General features: G+C 52.3%; 1 protein-coding gene across 5 annotated transcripts; it reads right to left on the bottom strand.

Annotated features, from left to right (window-relative positions):
* Positions 1 to 25,523, bottom strand: FBLIM1 (filamin binding LIM protein 1). 5 transcript variants are annotated; one of them, XM_057697284.1, is made up of 10 exons: positions 23,448 to 23,533; positions 19,047 to 19,142; positions 18,349 to 18,618; positions 12,749 to 12,939; positions 12,092 to 12,209; positions 10,306 to 10,475; positions 7,527 to 7,705; positions 6,583 to 6,700; positions 5,892 to 5,960; positions 1 to 1,495 (listed from the first exon to the last, which is right to left on the bottom strand). In XM_057697284.1, exons 3-9 carry the CDS (start codon positions 18,596 to 18,598, stop codon positions 5,910 to 5,912), a joined length of 1,077 nt encoding a protein of 358 aa, XP_057553267.1. In that variant the 5' UTR covers positions 18,599 to 18,618; positions 19,047 to 19,142; positions 23,448 to 23,533; the 3' UTR covers positions 1 to 1,495; positions 5,892 to 5,909. The 5 variants fall into 5 exon arrangements, with proteins under 5 accessions (XP_057553267.1, XP_057553244.1, XP_057553236.1 ...); XM_057697261.1 differs by lacking the exons at positions 5,892 to 5,960; positions 23,448 to 23,533 and adding an exon at positions 25,386 to 25,523; XM_057697253.1 differs by lacking the exon at positions 5,892 to 5,960.
* Between the last annotated feature and the right edge of the window lie 1,742 nt (positions 25,524 to 27,265).

Here is a 27,265-nt window from a genome sequence, read left to right as displayed (position 1 = left end):
AATAGCTATGCATTTATTTTCATGTGTAACTAGCACATTGACATGTGACTGCATGGATATATTGCTTAGTTAACATAGCCTAAACTGGTGGGTAAAAAAAAAAAAAAGGATGTTGAATTAAAGAAAATATTAAGGAAATGAGAGAATAGGAGGTCTTTGTATGATAAAAATTGTGGAGGTATGGGAAAGCCTAGAGTTTGGAACTTGCTGCTCTAAGCTTCCGGCAAGAAGCTGTGCTCTGGTCTGAAGCCCTTAAGGGGCCCTATAGAGAAACTCTCCTGGTAATTGCAGCCCAGGGCATCCTCCTAGGAGCACGTGGTACACTGAGATGACCCCAGGGAGGAAAGCACATTTTGTTTAATGTGTTTATGCCCTATAAAATGTCTTAAAAGGTACAAAGCAACAAAAATGATTTTCCTTAAAAGGCAAAAAGAATCTTCTAGGTGTGGCTTTGAGGAGGCAGAGGTCACAGGGCAGCCTGGGCTGAAGGACACCCCTGTTACTGTCCCAGAGGAGTGTGTGTGTGTGTGTGTGTGTACACGTGTGCACAGCCCTCTGTAGTCAAGGCTGCAGGAGGAACACTCAGAGCTCCTGTGCTCTGCTCCCCAGCATACAACAGGCACTCAATCCATGTCTGTTGAATCACTGCTGCACACAGGAGAAGGCGCCAGAAGGCAGGGTGCAGGGGGTGCTGACGTCCTCGGGTGTCAGCATGTCACCCTGAGCTCGCGCCCCTGTTGTTCAGGTTCACGTCTGGGCCCCATGTCAGCATGACACGTCCCCAAGGTGGGAAGTCCGTGGGCGTGCCACCAGTAGGCCACGATCTTGTACATTTATGAGCAATGGGAGGCATCTTCTATTAAGATTCCCCTGCTCAAAAAATCCAAAGAATGTTTCTCATCATTTCAACTCCAAATTTCAAAAACAGTGCTTTTTAAGGGACTTTGGAGTTTTACTCAAACAGCTCAGTCCTGCAAGGCAGAGCTGGTCTCAGCACCTCCAGCGCTAATGTGTCATTGCTAGGGACACAGGGTGCCCCCTGGAGACTCACCCCAACTCCCCCCTGGAAATGGAGGTCAAGGCCAGTGCCCAAGAGGGGCCAGAGCCGTGGCGATGTGACCCCTGGGCGTGAGGTTCATGGTACAAAAGCCTCCCGGGGCCCAGAGGAGAGAAGGAACAGCTGAGAGTCTGAAGGGTGCTCTGAGCTGAGAGGAGGCAGGGGCTCAGCCCTGCATCCCGGAAATGATGGGCAGAGCTGCAGGCTGGTCCCTGTGTGGCTCGGAAGGATAGTGTGCAAGAGCAGGTCAGGCAGGGATATGAGATAGGGAGAGACCCTGCGTGGGGCTAGCGTGTGACCGAGGCCCCCAGCCCTCGGATGCCCTCAGCAGCACCCTGCAGCGCTCCGCTTCACGTGGCACGGCTTGCAGAAGAGACGGTTGTTCAGAGGATAGCAGCCTTGGTCCGTGGGCTCCACAGACAGGAGGATCCTGCAGTCCTGCGGGAACAAGGCACACGTGGATGGACCCCAGGCCTGAGCACCGCAGCGAGGAGCCCGTGCGGGTGGGACATGCCAGCACCGACTGAGGAAATTAACTGAATCAGCTCAGGGGAGAACTAAGGACACTGGGAGAAGAGGGGGCCCTTCGGTGGAGAAGCCCCCTAAGGGACCCTGGAAAGGGCTGGAAGGGCCTTCACACCCTCCCTGAGGTCCGGGGAGGGGGTGGGGCCTGCCCCAGGTCACGCAACTGGGTTCCAGAGCTGGGATAGCACTGGGTCTCCAGGCTCAGAGTTCGGGGGTCTTTTTTTTTTTAAACCATTTGATATGGTTTTTTTGTTTTGTTTTGTTTCCTTATTAGTAATGTATATATGGCAATCTCAATCTCCCAATTCATCCCACCCCCCCCACCCCCCCACCTTCCTCGGGGGTCTTTTTGTTGTTCCATTGCCTGCACAGCTTCAACACTAGCACAAACCTTAATATTTCCAATTTGCTAAATCACCGAAGGATTGTAGAATGAGGAGGATGGGGATTCAGGGCCCAAACCTGGCCAAATTCACCATTCTGCCACAAGCCCGCACCTCATCTGGGCCTCACTTAGGCACACGCAAGAAATAACAGGAACAGTTAATGCCCAGAGACCTGGCTCAGGGCACGGCTAGTGTTGCCTGGAAGGTGCATTGATCAGACCAGAGGGGTTGGTCTCCATAGAGACAACTTTGGGGTCACTGGTACCGTCCTGACCCAGCTTGGCCAGCTGGGGAGGGTGCCCTCGTGTGTCTATTCCCTGGAACTGCACCTTGAGTCTCTCACAGGGACTCTGGGCTTTTTAATGCCAGGATCTGCACTATTCCTAACAGCCGCTTGTTCGGCATTCTGAGAGCACCAAGTGCCAAACCTAAAGCCCCAAAGGGACACATGTGACCTCTTCTAAATTAGAATCAAATGAGGAAACACCTCAACTTTGACCAAGTCACAGAGTCTGCAAAAGAGCTGTCAGGTGGCAGGAAGCTGGCCAGACCCAGCCCAGAAGAACACGGGGCAGAACCACTTTAGTCACCCTGTTTCCTCATCTTAAATGGAGACAGTAAGTCCCATAATGGAAGATTATCATTAGGATTAAATAAGGTGATGTGTGTGGAAGCATTTTACATATTAAAAAATACTAGCTGATATACTACAAGGCTACAGCGATCAAGACAGTATGGTACTGGCACAAAAACAGAAATACAGATCAATGGAACAGGATAGAAAGCCCAGAGATAAACTATGGTCAACTAATCTATGACAAAGGAGGCAAGGATATACAATAGAGAAAAGGCAGCCTCTTCAATAAGTAGTGCTGGGAAAACTGGACAGCTACATGGAAAAGAATGAAATTAGAACACTCCCTAACACCACACACAAAAATAAACTCAAGATGGATTAAAGACCTATATGTAAGGCCAGGCACTATAAAACTCCTAGAGGAAAACATAGGAAGAACACTCTTCGACATAAATAACAGCAAGATCTTTTTTGATCCACCCCCTAGAATAATGGAAATAAAAACAAAAATAAATAAGTGGGACCTAATGAAACTTCAAAGCTTCTGCACAGCAAAGGAAACTATAAGCAAGACGAAAAGACAACCCTCAGAATGGGAGAAAATATTTGCAAACGAATTGACAGACAAAGGATTAATCTCCAAAATATATAAACAGTTTATCCAGCTCAATATCAAAAAAACAAACAACCCAATCCAAAAATGGGCAGAAGACCTAAATAGGCATTTCTCCAAAGAAGACAAATGGATGGCCAAGAGGCACATGAAAAGCTGCTCAACATCACTAATTATCAGAGAAATGCAAATCAAAACGACAATGAGGTATCACCTCACACCAGTTAGAATGGGCATCATCAGAAAATCTACAAACAGTAAATGCTGGAGAGGGTGTGGAGAAAAGGGAACCCTCTTGCACTGTTGGTGGGAATGTAAATTGATACAGCCACTATGGAGAGCAGTATGGCGGTTCCTTGCAAAACTAAAAATAGACTTACCATATGACCCAGCAATCCCACCACTGGGCATATACCCAGAGAACACCATAATTCAAAAAGACACACGCACTCCAATGTTCATTGCAGCACTATTTACAATAGCCAGGACATGGAAGCAACCTAAATGTCCATCAACAGATGAATGGATAAAAACGATGTGGTACATATATACAATGGAATATTACTCAGCTGTAAAAAGCAATGAAACTGGGACATTTGTAGAGACATGGATGGACCTAGAGATTGTCATGCAGAGTGAAATGAGTCGGAAAGAGAGAAACAAATATCATATATTAACACATATATATGGAATATAGAAAAACGGTACAAATCAATCAGTTTGCAAGGCAGAAATAGAGACACAGATGTAGAGAACAAACATATGGACACCAAGTGGGGAAAGCAGGGAGGGTTGGGGGGGAATGAATTGGGAGACTGGGATACCAAATTGTACACTCTAAATATATGCAGTTTATTGTATGTTAACTGTATCTCAATAAAAGTTCTTAAAAAAAAAACATACTAGCCGAGTATGAAAGGACTGTTACCCTTCCAGCAATAATAAGAAATGACATGGACCACAAGGTAGGCAAGAACAGGAAATTCCCTGGCAGTCCAGTGGTTAAGACTCCGCACTTCCACTGCAGGGGGCAGGGGTTCGATCCCTGGTCAGGGAACTAAGATCCCACATGCAGCACAGTGCAGACAAAAAAAAAAAAAAAAAAAAAGATAGGCAGAAATGGTGACAGGAGTGTAGACGGCACCTTGAAACCCATTTCCATTCCTAGAGAAACAGCACCCACATCTGCTCAGGCACTGAGGTTGGAGCCTTACAGTCTGAAATGCAGCTGCTAGAGTCCAAACTGTGACTCACGGCAGCAGCCTGGGTAATGTTCCTGGTAGCCTTGGCCAAGCTGACAGGGAGAAGCAGGGAGGGCTTATTTGCTCACCAGCCAGGCCCAGGGAAATGCCAATCGCCACTGGACCTAAAGCGGGCTATGGTGATAATAGCACTTGAATTTCATCATTGTTCTTTCATGATGTGTTATCAGCCGGACTTTGAACTATAACAAATCAACATAATCCTGAAGCAATGTGTCAACTTCTCGACTAAACTCCCTGGTCACCCTCAGTGAAATGCTTCTTGGTTCTACGTATCTATTTATTATTATTATTAATTTTTTTTAAATTTATTTTGGCTGCGTCATGGGGCTCGTGGGATCTCAGTTCTCTGACCAGGGGTTGAACCTGGGCCATGGCAGTGAAACCACCAAATCCTAACCACTAGGCTACCAGGGAACTCCTTATGTATCTGTTTAAATGTGAGTGGATAAATGTTTGGAATCACTCATTGGCTGATTAAAAGATTTACTCTTTAGGACTTCCCTGGTGGCGCAGTGGTTAAGAATCCGCCTGCCAATGCAGGGGACACGGGTTTGAGCCCTGGTCCAGGAAGATACCACATGCTGCAGAGCAACTAAGCCCGTGTGCCACAATTACTGAGCCTGCCCTCTACAGCCTGCGAGCCACAACTATGGAGCCCATGTGCCACAACTACTGAAGCCCGTGTGCCCAGAGCCTGTGCTCTGCAACAAGGGAAGCCACAGCAATGAGAAGCCCGTGCACCACAACGAAGAGTAGCCCCTGCTCCCCGCAACTAGAGAAAGCCCTCACATAGCCATGAAGACCCAACGCAGCCAATAAATAATTAATTAAAAAAGAGAGAGGGAGAGAGATTTGCTCTGGGAGTCCCCACTTAGGTGACACCTTTGTCACCATTAGCGGAGAAGACAGAAACATCAGCGAGATGGGGGTGACAGGAAGAGGTAGGGGAGGACTCTTAGAGCCTCCCCAGCAGGACTGACTACATAAATTTGTAAGGTTCAGGGCAAAATGAAAATGCAGAGTCCCTTATTCAAAAATGAAGAATTTTTTTAAAAAGACCACAGAGCTTCAAAGCAAGCATGGTACCCTTCTGAGGGTGGGGCCTGTGTGATTCCCCGGGCATTTCTTGCTAGGACTACTGCACCAGTGTCTCACCAGCCTCGCCACCTCAGCCTCATCGCTCCCTGCAGCCCAAGGTCCTAGACTCCTTAGCTTGGCACATGGGGCCCTTTCCTTCTCTCTGGCCTCAGTTACCACACTGTCCAGCACTCTACATTCCAGACACACCTAGAAACTTCCGCTTCCTCCAATTCTTCAGGCTTACTTGTGCCACAGTAGGATTTCACAGGCCCATGCCTCTTTCTGGACTTCATTTCCCCTCTCTGAATATGTGGCAAACTCCTACTCATCCTGCAAAACCCAGGTTAAGCACTGCCTCCTCTAAAAGAGTGCCTTTGATTACACCAACCTTTATCATCTGACTTGGTCACTGTCTTCTTTGTCCCAAAGCTGATTTATACATGCTCTTTCTTAGCACCTGAAAAGGATACCTGTGGTGTGGGTCTGCCCAGCATCCCTTTCTTCCTTCCTATGGTTTTATCAACCCCAATCTGTTTCATACAGTTCTGCCTCCCTGGCCCCAGAGGGTATCAATCATAGCCCCTGGCCATTGATTGGTCCAGAACGGGCATGTGATCCAAGTTGGGTGAATCAGAGGCCTTCTTAAGACTGTATGGGAATCCCTGGATGGGGTTTCTAAGTTGGAAGGATGTATACCTGAGCCAACTGTGGCCACACACTGTATCCCCTGCCCCACAGAGGATGCCAGCCCACAGGAAGAGAAAATGAAGCAAACACACAAAAAAGGCAGAACCGAGAGATGGAGAAAAAGCCTTATGATACCATTTGATGTTATCAAGAGCCTTGCAGTAAGATCCCCTTTCGGAAAGCAGGTTGAGTTTGGTTTCTATCATTAACTCAGAGTTCTGATTAATAGAGTATATTTGTAATTAGTTTCATTTGTCTCTGCTATTGGATGGTGAGCAATCTGAAAGCACAGCCCCCACCTGGACTTGTCCCAGCCCAGGGCCTGAACGGGGCTCGTGCAGTGATTGAACACGACCTGCTGCGTCTTATTAAATCAGCACTGCTCCACTCACCTCACACCTGTAGCAATTCTCATGGAAGTTTCTTCCCATGCACTCGATTTTGAAGGCATCCTTCCCGTCTCGGGGAATGATGGGATTCTCACAGATGCTGCATACAGGGGCGAATTTCCTAGAGGGAAAGAAACTCACGCTCAGGAGGCGTGAATTCCGACGACCACGGAAATTAGCTGTCCGAACCCAGGCCGGCTCTGGTTCACCTCCCAGAGCTATTTCAGACCCGTTGCTATGAGACTACACCTGGAGCTACAACCACAAATGCCTATTTCTTCCTGGCAGGCGCAGATATAGAGACCTGTGTAATTAGACCTGGCTTCCCAGGGTATAATTAGCTCAAGGCAAGGAAGTGATGGGAAAGTTAGAATTTGAGAAAGCAGAGAAATCTCATGTGTGTTCAGGGCGACCTGTTTCATTTGTCTTGCATCATAGGTCACTGCTTTTTCTTCTTCTTTCCTTTTTTACTGGGCACATCTGTCTCTCCCCTTGGGCAGTGAGCCACTCGAGGGTAGGGACGGGGTCTCGCGGATGTGTGTCACTACCACTCTATATGGCTCCAGCTCTGAGGGGAGGCACTGTGGTCTGGGGGTTGAGAGCAAGGCGCCGACGTCAGGTCAACAGGGGCTTGAATCGCAGCTTCCATACTTACCAGCTGGGAGACTTTGGGTACTTACATGTTGCATGCCTCAGTTTCCACATTTGCTAAAATAGAACCCTTAATAGTGCTGGACTGTAGGACAGTTTTGGAGTGCCTGGCACAAGTAGTTGCTCAGAGAGTGTCAGCTGCAAGCAGGTGCTCAGTCAGATACGGGGTGTGTGGAACAGGCCGTCGGTTTCTTTGGGCTCAGAGACTGCAGGTAGACTCTGACCCAGCTCCTTCATCCCATCTGAGCCCCACCCTGTGCTCTGTGCACCACCCAGTGTGCGGACCCCTCTCATACCTGTAGAAGTCGTCCAGGCAGTACACCTCATTCTGGCTGTCCAGGGCAAAGCTCTCATCTCCGATGCACCGGGCGCAGGTCACGCACGTGAAGCAGGCGGGGTGGAAGGCCTGGCCCAGGGCCCTGATGATGTGCTCTCGGACCACCTCGCCACACTTGCCACACTTCTCCAGGGTGTCCTGGGACAGAGGGCCAGTGCCTCAGAGCCATCCTGTGGGTGTGCCTACTGCAGGCCACAAGGGGCATTGGACAGGCTACCCACAGGGGCCCAGAAGACCAGGGCTATGAGAGAAGGGTTCACATTCATGCAATCGGCCTGGAACTACTACCCCTGAACCTCCACATTGCTTCGAGGGGATGGAGTCTGGCATGGTATCCCTGGTTTACAGTGAGAAATCCTGCCATGAAGCTACGACTGCACTTATTTTGTTACTAGGAAGCTTGAGGTCAGGGTTCATGAGGGCCCCCAGGAGAAATTCCTCTAAAACTTCAGAGTCAGTACAAGGCATTTCCAGAGGAATTGTTGTGCTTGTTTATTTTATGGATGATAAACCTTGAAACTTACCCTTTTCCATTTGGCCACTTGGAAGCTCACAGTCCAGTTCCATGCTCCACTTTTAGGGACAAGTACAGGGGTCTTTCATTCACATTTTTGGGGTACTAACTTTCCTTTGCTCTCATCTCACTTTCTACCTTGATTGTGCTCTATTTTGATTTATCTATTTATTTGATATCTCATAGTATTATATGCATCCTTTAAAACTTTTTTTTTTAATGTTATTGTGGTAAGAATACCTGAGATCTACCCTCTTAACAACAAAGTTTTAAGTGTACAACATTATTATTAGTAGTAGTAGTAGTAGCAGTAGTATTTTGGCCACACCATGCGGCATGTGGAACTTCCCTGACCAGGGATTGAACCTGTGCCCCCTGCAGTGGAAGCACGGAGTCCTAACCACTGGACCACCAGGGAAGTCCTACAACATTATTATTGACTATAGGTATATGTGCATTCTTATAAGCTGCCTCAAATCCCTTCTGGAATGAGGAAGGATGAGAGAGAGAGAGAGGAGAGAGAGGAGAGAGAAAGCGGTAGGTATTACTGAAGCAGACGAGAGGGTCTCCCACTAACCCACCCACTTTTCCCCCACACGTCTCTTCCCCTTCCTGGCTGTGCTCTTGTTCACCTTAAACGTATTTCCTCTGGACAGATGTGTTTGGTGGGGACAGCATTTCCCCCTTCCCCACCCCCGGCCTGGGGGCAGCCCTTGTCTCCTGAGCACAGTGCTGAAGCCCCTCCTGACTGCTCCCAGCTGTAAGCCCACCCTCACCCCTTCTCCCCTCAGCGCCTCACCCCTGCCTGACTCCAAGCTGGAAAAGAGCGTAAGGACACCCCCCACTGTCATGTTCTTGGGGTCAGAGGGTCAGGGTGGGACAGCCTGGCTCCCTTCTCCTCCCACAGTTCCTCGATGCCTGGGATCAGATCATTCTGAGTTTTCTAAATAGTCCTGACTCCAAATATTCTAACCACTCAAACCAGTAGTTTTCAGACTTCCATGCATATCAGAATCTGGGAGACGTGTTAAAGAAAATACAAATTGCCAGGTGCCACCAATCTATGAGGACAAGGTGAGGTCGACGGCACCTCCAGGTGATGCATACGTGGGAGGTCTGTACACCACACGGAAAAACGCCACCACCCGCCACTGGAGAGTTAGCAATTCCAACACCTTGTCATCCAAATGAGCTCTCCCAGGCTCCCTTTGGTACCCAGAGATGCCCTGTCAGAGCACACACTGGAACCTCGTGGCTCTAGGTGAGGGAGCAGCAAGGCCACGGGCAGGATGGGACCTCCCTGGTGGTTCAGTGGTTTGGACGTGATGCTTTCACCACGGGCCCAAGACCCAGGTTCAGTCCCTGGTTGGGGAACTAAGATCCTACAAGCTGTGCAGCATGGCAGGGGCAAAAAAAAAAAAAAGACCACAGGCAGGGTTCAGAACCAGACAGGTCTGGGGCAGAACACCAGCTCCATCACAGTCTGGAATATGACAGTGTGAAAGCCTGAATGATGCCGCCCAAAATATCTGGGTCCCGAACCCTGGAGCCTGTGGCCACCTTGCGTGGCAAAAGAGACTTTGCAGGGAATGCCCTGGCGATCCAGGGGTTAGGACCTGGCGATTTCACTGCTGAGGGCTCAGGTTCACTCCCTGGTTGGGGAACTAAGATCCCATAAGCCACACAGCAGGGATCAGAAATAAATAACCAAATAAAGAGAGAGATCTTGCAGGTGTGAGAGAGTTAAGGATCTTGGGCTGGGAGATTATCATGGATTACGCAGGTGGGCCCCAAAACAGAAGGAAAAAAGAAACTGACGCAAGATGCCACACTGCTGACTTTGAAGATGAACAAAGGAACTAAGAAGTGAGGCTTTAGAAGCTGAAAAAAACAAGGAAATAGATTCTCCCCTAGAGCCTCCAGAGGGAGCAAAACACTTTGATTTTGACTCAGTGAAACTGATTTTGGACTTTGGACCTCCAGAACCATAAGAGAATAAATGTGTATCATTTGATCTGTGGTCTGTGGTCATTCGTTACAGCAGCCAAGGGAAACGAACACAACTTGGCTGAGTTCCTTCCCCTCTCTGAGCCTCAGCTTCCTCATCTGTGAAATGGGTCACTAGTGCCTACCTCTCTGGATTGTTGTAGGGAATGAGATGATACCACATCTTCCAGGTGCCCAGCTCAGTGCCTGGCACCTGGGGAACTGCCCCGGGGCTTACCTGGTAGCAGGGTTCACAGAGGGGCCGCCCATCCTTCTGGTAGAAGCTCTGCCCGGCCAGCTGGCGGCGGCAGATACGGCACGTGAAGCACTGGGCATGGTACTGCCTCTTCATGGCCTCCACGGCCAGCTCTCGGGGGGACACGGTCTTGTGGCAGAAGGCACAGACATCTGGGGTAGAGGAGACACAGGCCGTGACCCACCCAGCCTGGGAGAACTGTACTCTGTCGCCACCCAGAACCCACCAGAGTGCCAGGTCTCTGCCTCGAACCCCTGGGGGTTGTGAGTGCAGCCTCAGCTCATGGGGAAGGTCATGAGGGGCATTAAGAAGGAAGGTGGGGAATTCCCGGGTGGTCCAGTGGTTAGAACGCCATGCTTTCACTGCTGAGGACCAGAGTTCAATCCCTGGTCGGGGAACTAGGATCCCATAAACCACGCAGTGCAGGAAAGGAAAAAAAAAGGAAGGCGAATAACCTTTTTTTTTTTTTTGAATTTCTACTGATTTATTTATTTATTTTATTGGAATATAATTGCTTTACACTCTTGTACCAGTTTTTGAGGTACACCAAAGTCAATCAGCTGTATTTATACACATATCCCCATATTCCCTCCCTCCCTCGACTCCCCCCCACCCTCCCCGTCCCGGCCCTCTAAGGCATCATCCTTCATCAAGTTGATCCCCCTTTGTTATACTGAATAACCTTTAAAAAGCTAAAATCAACACATAGTGTTTAGGACAACTGGGTTGGCATCTGCAAAAAAAAAAATCAAAAGAGGGGGCTCTGTCGTGACACCTTACACCCAGATAATTCCAAATGTATCAAAGATCTCAATGTGAAAAGGGAAATCATAAGAACACTGGAAGAAACCAGAGGAGAATTATTCTATAACCTTGGACTAGCAAAGGCCTTGGTACATGGTAGGCACTTAATAGCCATTTATTAAATGAGTAACACACAGTGCTGAAGAGGCTGTGGGCAAACAGGCACTCGGACACCACTGGAGGGCATGTAGATCAGGATAACCAAGATGGGCAACTTGGCAAAAATATCAGTGCTTCCTCTTCTAGGAATTTATCTCACAAGCTTGCATACAGGCAAGAGGACCAGGTGCAAAGCAATTCCGTCCGCATTATCACCTGAGCATCTGTCCACAGGCAACCGATTACACGTAAGTGGTGGAGCCCTGCTAAGGAATACTATGCAGCTGTGAAAAAGAACAAGGAGCCTTTTTATGTTCTGATGTGGAGCAAACTCTAGGACTGCACGAAGGAAAGAAAAAAGCAAAGCGCAGAACAGCACAGAACTTGCTCCTATTTGTGGGGGAAATGGGGGAGTGATGCATATTTGCATCTGCTTGCATATATATAAGATATCTCTGGAGGGATGTGTGCAAGATATGAACAGAGATTGTTTACCTGGAAGGAAACTGGGTGATACAGGGATGGGCAGAGGAAGACTTTTCATGGTCTGCCCTTTTGTGCTTTTTATTTTGTGCTATGTAAGGGTGTTATGTGTTAAAAAAAATTAAATAGTGAAAAAATTCAAGGCATTTTTGCTACCATGGCAAATTTTGTTGATCTATGTTTAAATGGATTTTAGTTATAAGGGAAAAAAGGAAAAGGCAGTAAAAAAACTGATGCACAACTATGAGGCCTATCACCGTACTGTGAGCTGGGACGGACACAGTGTTCCCTGCTCTCCTGGTTCCCCACCCCCGGAAGCTCATGCTGGCCCCATGAGGGTCCCCAGGGGCCACACAGAGTCCTTCAGGCCCTGTGCCCATACCTGTGGAGGTCTCTCGCTCGGGGAAGCTGACAGGCTCCTCTGGGGGAGGTGGCAGCTCCTCCTCTGCGGGCCTGAGATGACTGGGCCGAGGCTGAAGTGGAGGCCCCTCTACCGGGGGCTGCGGGGACAGAAGGGGAGAAGAGTCATCCCGGCCCCCCACGGCCCTCTCAGCGCTGCTCCTCATCTGGGGGCACCAGGCAGTGAGCCCCTTTATACAGAGGCAGAACCTGAGGCCAGATCTCCCAGCTCCCAACCCTGGGTTCCTTCACCCAGTCAAATCTACTTGCTTCTGTTTCTAAGGGATCTCCTGGAATCAGGGTTTCCCTTGGCCTGGAGCCCATCCCATTTCTGCGCCTCTGTTAAGGGCAGAGGATCAAATATGGGTTTCCTACGCAGCATAAGGAGTTTAGACTAGACACTGGGAAATGTCTTCCTCAGAGCTGAAGGAGGTACTTAGAGGGGGAAGGGCGTGGTGCCCCTTCTCTAGGGACCTTGTAAAACACGTCTAATTTTTACCAGCCTGAAAGAACTTCGAAGAGGTACTGCCCTCAAGTAGGAGAAAGGACCAAACAACCTCCAGGCTTAAAATCCTGAAAGGCCCCGATTCTCCCTCCCCCACCCATGGGGCTCCGTCGGGGACCACGGGGTTGGCAGTACCTGTGGCGGGGGTGGGGGCGGGGGCAGGTGCAGCTGCTCTAAGTCTGAAATGAGCGATGCCCCCATCGGGGCAGGGGGCTCCTCATCGGGAGGAGACAGGTACACCGGAGGGGGCGGCGGTGGAGGTGGGAGGAGGTCCAGGTCGGGGAGTATGTCCTCGCCATCCAGGGGAGGAGGAGGAAGCGAACATCCTGCAACCAGAAGGGGAGAGCAGGTTGGCCAGCGTCTCCGCAGGTGCACAGAGGTGACACACAGAAGGCTGTATACAGCATGGTGGTTAAGGGCTCAGGTCCAGGGTCACCCAGACCGACCTGGGTTCTATCTCTGACTCTACCACTGACTCGCTGTGTGTCCTTAGGCAAGAAACAATCTCTCTGAGCCTCAATTTGCTCAGTTGCGACATGGGTCTCAATCCCTTAGGGTTGTTAATGAGGATTAAATGGGATGTTGCAGGTAAGGGCTTGACACAGTGGGTGGCACAGGCTCAGAAAACAGTAACCACCCAAGCCCGTCATAACAGGCCTCCCCTACCTGGGTGCTAGAGCACCTAAAATCCCCACTAGAAGGGCCTTGTTCAAATGTAAGCAAGACCAGCCCCTAAGACTGTGGTTCCCAAGGTATGGCTCCTGGACCAGCAGCAGCAGCAGCACTACCTGAGACCTTGTTAGAAACACAACTTCTTGGCCTGCGCGGAGCTGCAGAATCAGAAACTCTGGGGCGGCGCCCCGTCATGGGGTGTTTAAGAAGCCCTCTAGGTGATGCTGATGCCACTCAAGGGTGGGAACCACCACCTAGTTAAACAATAGATTCAGGTAATGACTATCAGGTGTTGAAAGTATCAAGTGACCAGGTGGTAGAGAACTTTCCAAAGGCGGTCCAGCTATCACCACCTGAACCCACTGATAAACCTCAGAAGACGTCAGCGGTCTTCTGATTCATGTTATGAATAGGAAGGGATGGGTACCATTGATGAAATGTCCTTATTAAAAAAGAAAACCAAAACATAAACAAAAAACCAACTCAGACTCATCAGGTCTCTAGAGTTAACTGCATTTATAATAATTCTGGAAAACAGAGGGGCAAGTTGGATGAGATCGCAGGGACACAGGGACAAATCAGAGTATGGGACATTACACAGAAATGGACACAGTTTCTGCAACAAGTTAACTGCATGGGAGAGACCAAGAGGGGAGATGTCCCTAGAATTAAGAGATAAGAAAAATGACCATATATAATGTATATATCTGTGCTGTCCAGTACAGAAGCCACCAGCCACATGTAGCTATTGAGATGTGCTGGAAAACTTAGTATTAAAAAAAGAATATAAAATATCTCATTAATAATTTTGACAATACATTGGGTTGCATAATAATATTATTAAAAGTAACATCAGGACTTCCCTGGTGGCGCAGTGGTTGGGAATCCACCTGCCAATGTAGGGGACATGGGTTCAAGCCCTGGTCTGGAAGGATCCCACATGCTGCAGAGCAACTAAGCCCGTGCGCCACAACTACTGAGCCTGAGCTCTAAAGCCCACAAGCCACAACTACCGAGCCCATGTATCACAACTACTGAGCCCCCGTGCTGCAACTACTGAAGCCCGTGTGCCTAAAGACCATGCTCTGCAACGAGAAGCCACCACAATGAGAAGCTGCCACCACAACGAAGAGTAGCCCCCGCTCACCGCAACTAGTGAAAGCCCTCGCACAGCAACAAAGAACCAACACAGCCAAAAAAAAAAAAAAAAAAAGCAATGTCATGTGTTTCTTTTAACTGTTTTCAATGTAGATACTAGAAAATTTTTAATTACATAGGAGGCTTACATTTATGACTTGCATGATGCTTTTATTGGACAGCACTGCTATGAACCTTATTTGGATTCTGATTCAAAGGATTAATCAGGTAATTTAATTCTCCACATTTTGTACATGAGGAAAAGCTAAATATTCCGCTGAATGATACAGCACAAAAGAAGGACCCAGTGTAAACCATCCATTCCATTATAATCCAACAGTTAAGAGGCATTTTTATGACAATTCAGGGAAAATTAATTATGGATAGACAGATAATCATGAGGCATTCCTGTTGATTTTGTGACGCATTGTTTGGCCCTGGGGTTATGTAAGAAAATGGCCATGTTTAGAGATGCACCCTGAAGAATGTGGGGCTGAAGTGACTTGATTACTGGAATTTCCTTTTAAATACTTCACAAAAGAAAAGAAAAAAGGGAACAGATGAAACAAATGTAGCCAAATCTTAGTAATCGTTGAAACTGGATGTGGGGTATACAGGGTTCCTTGTACTGTTTTGTCTACTTCTGAATATGTTTAAAAGCTTCATTAAGGGCTTCCCTGGTGGCACAGTGGTTAAGAATCTGCCTGACAATGCAGGGGACACAGGTTCGACCCCTGGGCCGGGAAGATCCCACATTCCGCGGAGCAACTACGCCAGTGAGCCACAACTACTGAGCCTGTACTCTAGAGCTTGGGAGTTACAACTACTGAAGCCCGTGAGCCTAGAGTCTGTGCTCTGCAACAAGAGAAGCCACTGCAATGAGAAACTGTGCACTGCAACAAGGAGTAGCCTCTGCTCACCACAACTGGAGAAAGCCCATGCACAGCAACGAAGACCCAACGCAGCCAAAAATAAATAAATAAATAAATCTTAAAAAAAAAAAAAAAAGTTTAAACAACAACACAGAGAACAGGAGCGGCATGGCGGTGGGTGGGGGTGGGGGGATGCCTCGATCCTATCTGCCAGCCAACAGGTGCTCCTGGCAGGGAGGGAGGGAGGGAGGAGGTGGGGTGGGAGATCCCCCAGCCCCCACCTTAGCCCTGGGCTCTCTCCACCCAGGAACACTCACTGCAGTGTAACCCCCACCCCTCCAGGCTGCCCTGATAAGGGGTTGCCCAGCTCCCTAGGAGGAGGCAACTGCGGGGTCAGGAGAGAAGCTGCAGTGCGGGGCTGTGTCCACTGCCACACTCAAGGTGAGCGCTATTAATAGCGCCCTATTACAGGGGCACGAGGTAGGCCAGGCTCCAGAGAAGTCAGAGTGCCCTAGACCCAGGGAAAGCAGACAGGCTCGAGGCCCTGCTGCCTAAAGACCTGGGCTCTGGTCCCATTCCCTGCATGTTCGCTGGGGCACCTCTCTGGGTTCAGGTTTCCCATCCATTTGACGAAGATAACAAACCCCTCTCTGTTCTCCCATGGGCTGTGCAGATGGGAAGCTTGTTCTAGACCTTTGAGTCTGCCCCAGAATCACCTGGGGGCTTGTCCAAATGCAGATGACGGGCCCCAGCCCAGCGCTTCTAATTCAGCAGGTTTGGGGTAAGATCTGGGAATTTACATTTTTGAAATTACATTTTGAACTTACACTAGCATTTACACTGCCCGGGTGATGCTAACACTGCGGGTTCCAAGGCCACACTTTGAGATCTACTTTGCTTTTCCGCAAGCCTCACTTGCTTAACGCCTTTGGACTGGAACAATCGTTCTCAGAGTGTGGTCCCCGGACCAGAGCACCAGCATGACCTGGAAACGTGTAAGGAATGCAAATTCTTGGGCCCCACCGCAGACCTGCTGAATCAGGAAGGCGCAGGGTGGGGCCCAGCTGGCTGTGTGAGAACAAGCCCCCGGGGGCCGCTGATGCTGCGAAAGTGTGAGAATCTGCAGTGAGTGAGCTGCCTGAGTCAGGAAGCAGGTCACAGGAGAGACAGCAGGAGTGCCTCGGCCTCTCCCAGGACCCGCCTGAGGGGCTAGACATTTGGCTGTGAAGGGTGGGCAGGTCCCAGCCAGGGCAGGAATTCAAGAGGAAGAGAAGGGGGAACTTCTGCCAGGATGAAAGGGCTCAAGAAATGCTGGTGGATCCCTGAAAGGACAAGCATAGGTGAGGTGTCAGGTGACAGCCTGCTGCAGAGCTGGCTTTAAGCAGAGGGCAGGGCCCCAGGGCCCAGCTCTGTGTTCTGCGGTCAGACCAGACTCATGACCACTGCTCACCCAAAGATCCCCCATCCTCTGTGTCTGCAGAATCGGCCAGCAACACGGCTGACCAGCCACTGTTAGGCCATCCTCTCTCGAGGGTCTGGTTTGGTTTTGCTGCCACATTCCCAGGATCTTTTGCCTATAATTCCAATAACCCATGAAAATGTCCTGGCAAGTTTGGCATTTTGGCATCTAAACTATATTTCCTAGACTCCCTTTCCTACCCAGAAGGGACATCATTTTTCTTCATTGGATCAATGTCCTGATGTGTGAATTTTGGTCATCAAGGTCCTGGTTCTCCAACACAGAGACGTAGCAGGAGGGACGTCCCTGGCAGTCACGTGGTTAGGACTTGGCGTTTTCACTGCCGGGAGCCTGGGTTCAATCCCTGGTTGGGCACGAAGACGAGCTGCGTGGTGCAGCCAAAAATAAATAAATAGAGAGAGAGAGAGAGAGAGGGAAGCAGCAGCAGGAGGCTGTTCTTGGCATGCGTGGTTAGGAAGGAAAGATCAGTTTAGGAGGCTGCATTATAAAGATGAAGCACGGTACACGAATATCCATGTACTCTCACGTGTGTCCACGTGTGGTCCCTTCTCCCACCCGTTTCTGGCTTCCCGTAATTTCCTATTGGTCGCTAGGTGGTTTCTATGGTGCTGGATGCACAAGGCTGCCTTAGCCTCTCTCTGGGAAGCAGGACACCTGACTAGGCACCTGTGGACTCCAGGGGCTTCACGTGCCATCCTGGGCTGGCCTCTCACACTCAGCATCTCAGTGCCTCCTTGTTCCAGCTGGTGCCCTGTCAGACGAGGAGCCGTCTCAGACCCCTAGGTTGTCATTCTTCCCTGCTTCACATGACATACATGACCAAACTTCCAGCTTCCAGAGGAGGAAACTGAGGCCCAGAGTGAGGAAACAGCTGCCTAAGATCACACAGCAAGTGAACGGCAGAGCCCGGGAGAGAACAAAACTACCTTTCAGGTCCTTCAACTTGCCAAATTCATTCCTGCCCCAGGGCCTTTGCACGTATTGTTTCCATTTTCCTTCTAGCTCCATTCTGTCATTTAGGTCTTAACTGAGTTGAGATGTTACCTCCTCAGAGAAGCCATCCTGAGGACCCCATAAAAAGTTGCACCTCCCCAGCTCTTCCCTGTGTTTCATTCTTGTATAGTATTTGTGTCTTCCTGATGTTATATTTTATGTTTTCATTATCTCTGTTTCCCCGCACTAGGATGTAAGTTTCATGCAGGCTGAAAACCTTTCTCTTTTCATGTTGCCAGTGCCTGACCCAGAATAATAACAGTAGGTATTTAGCACTTTCTATGTGGCAGGTGCTGGGCTCAGCACTTTACATATGTATTAACTTGTCTAATCCTCACAAGGACCCTTTGAGGTGGGTACTATCATTATCTCTATTTTACAGATTAGGAAACTGAGGAACAGAGAGGTTAAGTGGCCTGCCAATGTCACACAGCCAAGAAGTGGAGGAGCCAGGATTCGAACCCAGGCAGGTGGGTTCCAGAGGCTGCCTGGGGCATAGTAGGTGCTCAATGAATGACCATTTCCTTCCCACCTCGGTGCTGCCTGACCTAGCCTCCCACCCACTGCCTTCACCCTCTTACCTCCATTGGAGAGCTGAGGTGGAACAGCTGGCACTGGGGCTGCAGCCCTGCCAGGGGGTGTCCAGGAACGGAGCCTCCCCGCCGAGCCAGCCCCGGGTGCCTTCGTGGGGGCAGGAGATTCCTGGGGGCGGCCAGGCCGAGCCTCGCAAGCTGCCCGCCTCACCTCCTCAACCACAGCCTCATCTCGACGTGGGGGTGCCAGGGTGATAAAGACAGACGAGGCGACCCTCTTCTCAGGCTTTGAGGCCATTGCTTCGGCTTCTGCTGGTGCTGAGGACAGAGTGGGGCGCAGGCTTGGGCAGGATTCAGGGCACGGTGGGGGAGGGGCAGGGACGCTCCTCCTGGACACGCAGACACCTCCAGGGCAGGGAGCCTCCCCACTCCCAGCAAGACAGGAGCAGCCAACGCATGGTGCCAGCACCCCACCCAGCCACAGAAGGGGCTGTGGATGTCCCGCAGGGAAGGGCAGGTGCCCACCAGGTGACTTGGCCACAGGGTGGGCCCCAGCAGTCCTGACTGGCCCTCCTCCAAGCTACACACCTGGAGGAGCAAGGGGCAGCCCAGCCCTGCTCACCTCACAAATGATTAATTTCCCTCCTATAAGGAGTGTGAGGGAGGGGCCCCTCCTCCGGCTCCCCACCCCCAGCAGCTGGCTGCCGGCTCCAGCCCAGGGCCACACCCTAAGTTAACTCCCTCACCTGGGATCTGGATTTTCCTGGGAAAGCTGACGTCTCCAAGGTTCAGACCAGCTCCACAGTGGGAGGGAAACGGTGTGAATCCTCAGCACATCAGGGCTGGATGCCAGGAGGCAAAGGGGACAGAACAATCCGAGCAGCCGTTTACCAAGACCTATTCTGCGCCAGCAGTGCCCGAAGCACTTTCTGCTCCTTAACTCACAAATTCTCCCACCGCTGCAGCGGGAGAGGCACTATTACCGCCCGCATCTCACAGATGAGGAAACCCAGATGAAGAGGTGGAAATCACTCCTTCAGGGTCATGCAGCAGCAGACCTGGGATCTGAGCCCAGAGCCCATCCTCTTGGCCACTCGGCTCTGCCGCCCTCTCTCAGCCCAGCTCACAAACCAGCATCCTTTTCTCCGCCATCTGCCTCCACATCCAATCAAGGGTTGACTCTATGGGCAGAATCTCACACTCTGTCTCATCTCCAAAATCACAGCCGTGGTTCAGGCAGAGGGGTAAGGGTGCCTCACTGATCTCCAAACCTGCCTCCTGCCCTGTCTCTGGAGAGATCTTTCTGGAGCATACGTCTGTTTCTCCTCTACTCAAAAGCCTTCCATGGCTCCCTACTACTCTCAAAATAAAGTCCAAATTTCCCTGGCCTCAACCTTTTTAAATTAATTAATTAATTAATTTTTTTTTTATTGGCTGTGTTGTGTCTTAGTTGCTGCACATGAGCTTTCTCTAGTTGCGGCAACCAGGGGCTACTCTTCATTGTGGTGCATGGGCTCCTCACTGTGGTGGCTTCTCTTGTGGCAGAGCACAGGCTCTAGGCGAGTGGGCTTCAGTAATTGCGGCACATGGGCTCAATAGTTGTGGCGCACAGGCTTAGTTGCTCTGTGGCAATGTGGTATCTTCCTGGGGCAGGGATCAAACCTGTGTCCTCTGCATTGGCAGGTGGGTTCTTAACCACTGTACCACCTAGGAAGTCCTCAACCTATTTTTTGACCACCCTGGCCCACACATCCTTCCTGGACCATCTTTCTCCCATATTTGCCCTGACATGTTTCCCCCACCTGTTTTTCCTCTCCTGCCTGCTGCAGGGTGAATTTCAGTTTTTCCTTAGAAGCTTAGCTCAAACATCACCTCCTCCATGAAGCCTCCCCTGATTCCTGACTCCAGGGCGGTTATCTATCCCACAGGGCAATGACAGCCCATCACAGGACACACTGGCTCACCATCACCATGTCTGCTCCCCCTGAACAAGTGACCTCATGTGCCTTCAGCTGTGTCTGTGATCTCTGTGTGACCCAAGTCCAGCTCACAGTAGACAGCAAAGCATGGATCTGGGAGTGGGGTGGCATCCTGACCAAGGAGAGCCCATTTTCCTTCTCTTAGGAGGTTCCTGTAGAGAGTAGGCTCCAGGGCCAGGGATGAGGCGGGGTCATGGCGGTGGCGGGGGCGGGGGGGGGGGGTGAGTCGACCACACTCAGCTCAGGAGCCCTCACTGGGCACCCAGGGCTTGTGCCCAGTGGGGAAATGTGCCCTTTTTCTGTCTTACTCTCCATATGGGCCACCTTGACATGGCCCCAGAGCCCAGCCCACAGATTCATGGGGAGGAGAGGAAATAGTGACCCAAAGAGTGAACCTGGAGAGGTGGGGCTGGGTGAGTGTGGGGTGAGGCCCCAAGGAACCCTAATGTGGACTTGGAACCCGAGTAGCCACTCAAAGGCCTCCCTCCACTGGCCACTCCTAGAGACTGATGGAGAATAATAATAACAAAAACAAACACCATGTGGTGCTAAATTCCTTTTAGGTTGGTTTATGTTTGGTTAAAACATGTAGCTCGTTCTGATAATAAATATCTGTTATGAATAAGAAACAAATATATAAATAAAGCTTTACAAGTTCTTTTAGGGGACTTCCCTGGTGGCACAGTGGTTAAGATTCCTCGCCCCAAGGCAGGGGGCCGGGATTTGATCCCTGGTCAGGGAACTAGATCCCAATATGCATGCTGCCACTAATGAGCCCGCCTGCCACAACTAAGACCCAGCACAACTAACCAACTAAATACATTTTTTTTTAAGATTCTTCTAAAGCACTCTTGTTTGTTGTTTTGTAGGTGATGTTCGGAAGTCCTCATCTTCAGTTTCATACTTTGTTACGAGTTTAAGAATCTATTTTTGCAACAATATGCAAACAATTTTCAGAGCGCATCTAACATTTAAATACAAGAAACAGCAAAGGCACTCACTGATAAAGTGCTCGCTGTGTGCCAGGCACTGTGGAGAGTGCTTTCCCAGCCTCAAAGTCAGCCAGTTCTCAACACAGCCTGTTATGCCCCCACTTTATAGATAGGTCAGGTGAGGCCCCAAGCAAGAGGCTGTAGACTTGGAATTCTTTTTTGTTTTTGGGAGGGGGGGGGGTTCTGTGCTGCATGAAGGATCTTAGTTCCCCCACCAGGGATCGGAACTACGCCCCCTGCAGTGGAAGCATGGAGTCTTAATCACTGGACTGCTAGGGCCGAGAAGTCCCAGACTTGAAATTCTAACAGAGCACAACCCAACCTGGAAGTCCGGGGCGGGGTATCCTTGGGCCTGAGAAGACACACTTTTTCTTCCCTGGATGGCTTGGGGAGGGTGGGGGTGGGGCAAAATTCCCAGCCCTGTTCTTACCCCAGGGTGACCCAATCCAGACCAGTTATCTGATGGTCAGCATCTTCTGGGCTCATTCCCAGAGACAGCTGAGGATGCCTTCTCTGCCTCCCTCCTCTCCTGCCCTGGACCCCACTCCATCCCAGCCAACCCCTCCGGGAAATCGCATCTGCTGGTTTCTCAGAAAATGTCCAAGGCAAATGTCCTAGCACTGAGGCCAGATGTTCACAGCTGGACAGCACCCTCCCCACCCCTCAGCCCTCCCCTGAGATTCCAGCAGGGACTTCAGGCCCCAGGGGAAGGGGCCGAGCTAGGGATTTTCAAAGCCCCATCACTTAGCTAGGGGCAGGAAAGGGAGCCTCGGCTTCCCTCTGGTCCCACTGCCCAGGTCACCCCGGAGCGGACAAAGCTCCCCGTGGGGGCAGCCTCCCAGCCAGTCCAGCCCAGGGGACCCTCGGCCGCCACCCTTCCTCCCCTAGAGGGCGAATCTGAGATCCAGTTGGGTAAGCGGAGAAAGTGGAAACAAAGGGAAGGAAAGTCATTTCCTGTCAAGAGGAAGGAAGGAGGCTGCGATCCAGCCACCCACCCAGCCCGGCTTCAGGCTGCAGCCCAGGGCAAGGGCCCAGCTGGCTGAGTCCCTCCCCACCCCCTGCCACACTGTCCCTGGTCCTACTCCTCCTAACCCCCTCCAAAACGCTCTGGAACCTCCTCTGAACTGTGTTCTTTAATACTGGAAGAAAGCTGTCTAGGCATGGTTGGGAGTTAAACTTCACTGGAGGTGGGAATGAGACTGAGCCCCACTCCCCCCGCAGGGGACCTTGCAGCCTGGGACAGGAGGTCCCTCTTCCTCTCCCCCACCCCAGGGAAGCGGAGGAGGCACAAAAGGCCGAGTTCACCCGGGGCCCCCTCTTTCCTGCTGGGCCACCTTGAGCAGGTCACTGAACCTCTCTGGGCCTCAGTTTTTTCACAGAGTGAGATTAATGAGGTCTTTCCGGAAGGGTGGCTGAGAGGATAAAAAGAAAGGGAGTGCTCAAGAGCTTGATACTTGGGAGGTGCCAAGAGAATGCCAGATGGTTATTCAGCCCCAGAGGGGGCCTGTGAGGACCAGGACTTAGCTTCCATCATTATGAAGAGCAGGAATCTGGGGGCTGCCCAGCCTCTTCCCGGGGTCCTCTGATCCGGGCTGAAGGAGGAGCCAGGCCAGGATGACCCAGGCACACACCTTGGGGATCGCCCAGTCCCACCCCTTCTCAGCCCCCGAGAGGATCTGAGGCCCAGAGAGGGGCAGCCCTGCGGCCCCTCCTCCCCCCCGCCTGACCCTGGCTGGGTAAAGGGGCCCGGAGCCCCCCGGAGCTCCGGAGACCCGGCGCCCTCCCGCAAGCAGATCGGCGGGGCCGCTGGCTGGGTCGCTGTGGGGCGCCGCCCGGGACTTTAATTCGATCCATGTGCGGGACGCTCTCCTCTTTGTGCGGGAGCTTCCGCCCTGCCCATCCCTTCCCTCCGCGTGCCGCTCCCGGGCAGGGACACCAGCCCTCCCCCCAGACCTGCCCTCGCTCCACTCGGAGGCCAGAGACCGAGGGACTGAGAGGCAGAAGGACAGCGGCCCCGGCCCCTGGGCTCGCGGGCCCCCTCCCGGAGCGCCGGGGCTGGGGTCCCGGCTGGGGAGCAGGGTGGGCGCCGGCCGAGGGCTGCCCGCGCTGTCACCTGTGTGTAGCCGGGGCGGCGACAGGAGGACGGGACCCCCCACCCCTCGGCCGCCCCGCTTACCTGGGCCGCCCGCGCCCCCGGCGGCTCGGGTCGGTCACCCGATCGGGCAGAGCCAGGAGCAGCGCGGCGCTTCCCGCCCCCTCGGCCCTCCCCGCCCCCTCGGCTCCCTCCGCCCCGCCGCCCTGGCCGCCTTACCATAAAAGGTGAAGCTTGGGGGAGGGGGCCCGGCATGCCCGCCGGGCGGAAGCGGCCCCTACCTGCCCCCCCACCTGCCCGGCCGCGCCCCGCGCCGCCCCCTCCCCGCTCCCTTTGTTCCCTCGACCCCTCCTCCCTTCCCGTTGGCCCAGGCCTGGAGGTGGGCGGCCTCCTCCGCTGCCCACCCTCCAGCTCCTTTGTGAACCCGGAGTGGTCTCTCCCCTCCCCTTCCTCTAGGTCACCTGGGTTGGTGACTCCACCAGTTTGGCCTGGGTTCTCCCAGGGTCTTAAGAGTCAGGTGAACCTGGATTCCATGACCATTCGCTAATCATGTGACCCTAGGCGGTCACTGCACCTTCCTGAGCCTCAGTTTCTTCGCCTCTAAGATGGGGGTAATGACCTGTCTGGACCCTCAAGCTCTCTGCAGTTGGGTCCTAGAGTCCTGGGGGGACAGGCTTCTCCAGGAGGCCTGGTAGGCAGAGCCCAGCTGGCAATCAAGTCACCCGGTTTGCCACGCTGGGCCCTGTATCTGACCCCCGGCCGCTTCCTGCACCCCCATCCCCCATCTCCCATCCCCCAAACGTGGAATGGGGAGGGAGAAGCCGGGCCTGGGCTCTGGGGCAGGAGATGGAGCCTGGATGGGCCGCCTGAGTCCCTGGAGGCCCAGGGAACATTGCTGGGAAAAGGAATCTGGGTCTGATTCAGAGGCAAACAGATTGTTCTTTTGATTAAAGCCACAGTGGCTGAGGCCAGAGGAGCACTGGACCCGGCGCCATCTGGGGGGAAGCCAGGCAGGGTCTGGCTCTCCTCTGTGGGCCCAAAGCTACAGCCATGCTGGCAGGATGGCTCTGGGGCTGCTCTCATTGGGCTCACGCTCATAGAGGTGGGGGTGGGAGGGCGGCGCCTGGACACCATGTCCCCGTCCTCCTCCTCCTCCCGCCCCCCTAAATCCCTCACCCATGTTTTGCCACGTCTCCCATCCCCCTTGTCATCCCTCTTTTATTAGATCCTCGCAGCCGCTCTACAACAAGAGTAATAACAGTAGCTGCCATTTAGAGGGGCTTCCTATCTGACGCTCGGCCTACAGACGTCTCCATTTAACCCCCAGGAGAGCCCTCTGGGAAAGGGCTGTTTATTCCTGCTTCACAGACAAGGAAACTGAGGGCCCAGAGAGGCTCAAGGCCACACAACAGGCAAGTGGCAGAGCTGGATTCAAACCCAGACCAGCAGGTGGCCCTGGGCACACACACTGCCCTGCAGTCTCAGGGCCTGGCGCAACTGCCGCCCTTCAAGATGGGAAGAGCGGTGACTCCCTCCTTTTCTGGCAGAGGGAGACTCCCACTCAACGCTGCCTGAGCCCCTGGCCGGGTTCATCCCCCAGCTTGGCAAGGTGACCTCCCTTTGCAGCACTGCTTAGAGCAAGATCCCTATATCTCCCCCAGGAGGAAGGAGGGGGGGACGTCCTTCTGAAGGGAAGGACCCTAAAAGGAGGAGAGTGCCATCCAGGGGTTTCCAGACACTTTTGGCCATAGACCCCCCTTTATAAGGGCTTTGCGACCCAGAAGCTTATTTAAAACAAATAAAAATGGAACTGCCCTCCCTCACCTCCATGATACCCCCCTGAGCCTGCTACTGCACCTCCAGGTGGGACAGTGAGGCACCGAAGGGTTGATCTGGGGCTTTGTCTAAGGTCATACCGACTCCAACTAGGATCCAAGCCTCCCCATACCCGCTCTGGGCTAAGACTGGCTTGGGAAGGGGGAAGGTCCAAGGGGTATGTGGGGCCCAGCTGCCACCACTTACCAGCTGTCCAACACTCCTGGTCGCTTGTCCCACCTCTGCTGCTGCTCCCAGGTGGAGAGGAGTGTCCTGGACAAGGGACTCCCACACCAGCCCTGGTGTCAGTGTCACCTCGGCAGGTGCCCGGCTTCCTGCAATGGAAACCCAGGAAGTGCACTGGATGAGAACACACGCCCTTTGTCTGCCAGCTCAGAGGCCCGGCTCCCCGCCTTCTGTCCTGCCAGCCTTGAGCAGCTTTCTCCCAAGCCACTGAGCAAAGGGGCTCAATCTTCTATTAGAGTGGCAGCAGCCGAGACCCTGGGTGGCAGGGAAGGGGTGGGAGAGAGGTTTGGGGGGCAAGATCCAGGGCGGTGGGGACATTTGCTGCTCTCCAGTGTGCTGGGGAACACGGCACCTACTGCCCACAGGGCCCCTACTGTGTGCTCGGCTTGAGTCAGGGAGCCCTTGGAAATCAAGTCATACACAATCAGTCCTTGTCCCCACAGAGGAGAGTGATGCATAACGAAAAAACAATTTTCTTTTGACCACACCATGTAGCGTGCAGGAGGGTGCAGTGGGGTGCGGAATCTTAATTCCCCAGCCAGGGGCTGAACCTGAGCCATGACCGTGAAAGCACGGAGTGCTAACCACTGGACCACCAGGGACCTTCCAACAGAAATCAATATGATAATTACTGGTGGTGATGTGTGCTATAAAGGAAAAAGCAAGGGGCTGAGGCGGAGTAAGGAGTGTGGGTGTGGGTAGGGGAGGCCTCCCTGGTGACATTTCAGCTGAGATGAGGAGGAACCAGCCAGGAGAGGAACAGGGCAGGGCATTCCAGGGGGAGGAAGTTAGTAGGGAAAACATGGGCTTTGAGGTCAGGCTCAGGCTTAATTCCTAGCTCTCTGGTGCTGGCTGTGACCTTGGTCAAGTTCCTTCCCTCTCTGAGGCTCTGTTTCCTCACCTGTAACATGGGGCAGCGGGACTGATTGCCCTCGAATGGGGACGTGAATGCTCCCCTTTGCAGAGCTGCCGGGGACAGAGGCAGGGGAAGGGCACACCAGGGCCTGGTCTGGAGTTGGTGCCCCACCAGTGGTAGTGCTGGCTGTTCCCACATCACTCTCCCCTGGTTTCCAGAGCTCTCTGCTCACAGGGTCCCGTTGCTCTGCAGCTAGATCCGAGAACAGTGACAAGCCTGGGGAGAGTAGCACGGAAGTGTCCTCCCCTCTGTGGTTTTCCTCTGAGGCTCCTCTGAGGCTCCACCAGGGAGCCTGAGACCCCAAGGGAGGGAAGCATCCATTGGTCCAGTTGCCTTTCCCCTTGACAGGTTCCACCTGGACCAGGTTAGAGGCGAGCTGTCAGCCCCAGCCTAGGGGTGCCCATGTGTGGAGCTGCAGGAAATTATACATCTGGGTTGGGGTCAGTGGGTCTACTCTTCGGCAAACAGTCTCAGGAAACCCCCCTGGACCTCCCTGTCCTGGTTCTGCTCCTACCACCTCCCCCGTCCTCCACTCCTCCTGCTTGAAGTCAGGTGAGTTCATCACTTTTTTCCTGATCACCTACTATGTGTAGAGCCCTGTGCTAGGGGCTGGGCAGGGGTGCAGCAGTACAGAGAGTGGGGGCTCCTGCATGCTATGGCAGGGGCAGGTCGCGGGGGGAGGGGGACAAGCACACATATGAGTAACATCAGTGATGTGATTCCAGCTCTGTCACTTGCCAACCTGTTACCCTGGGCAACTCACTTCTCTCTGGGCCTCAGTTTCCTCTTGTAAATCTGGGATAGCAGTACCTCCCTGCGGCTTCATTGTGAGGATTTGTGGGGTGAATGTGGATAAATATGCCTGGTGCTTAGTAGGTGTTCAGGTGAGTTCCTTTCCTCTTCCCACCATATAGAGGGCAGAGGT

Source organism: Hippopotamus amphibius, chromosome 1 (assembly GCF_030028045.1).
Source record: "Hippopotamus amphibius kiboko isolate mHipAmp2 chromosome 1, mHipAmp2.hap2, whole genome shotgun sequence".
NCBI lineage: Eukaryota > Metazoa > Chordata > Mammalia > Artiodactyla > Hippopotamidae > Hippopotamus > Hippopotamus amphibius.
Note: the sequence above shows the minus strand (reverse complement) of the source record. Positions and strands in the feature narration are given on the sequence as shown.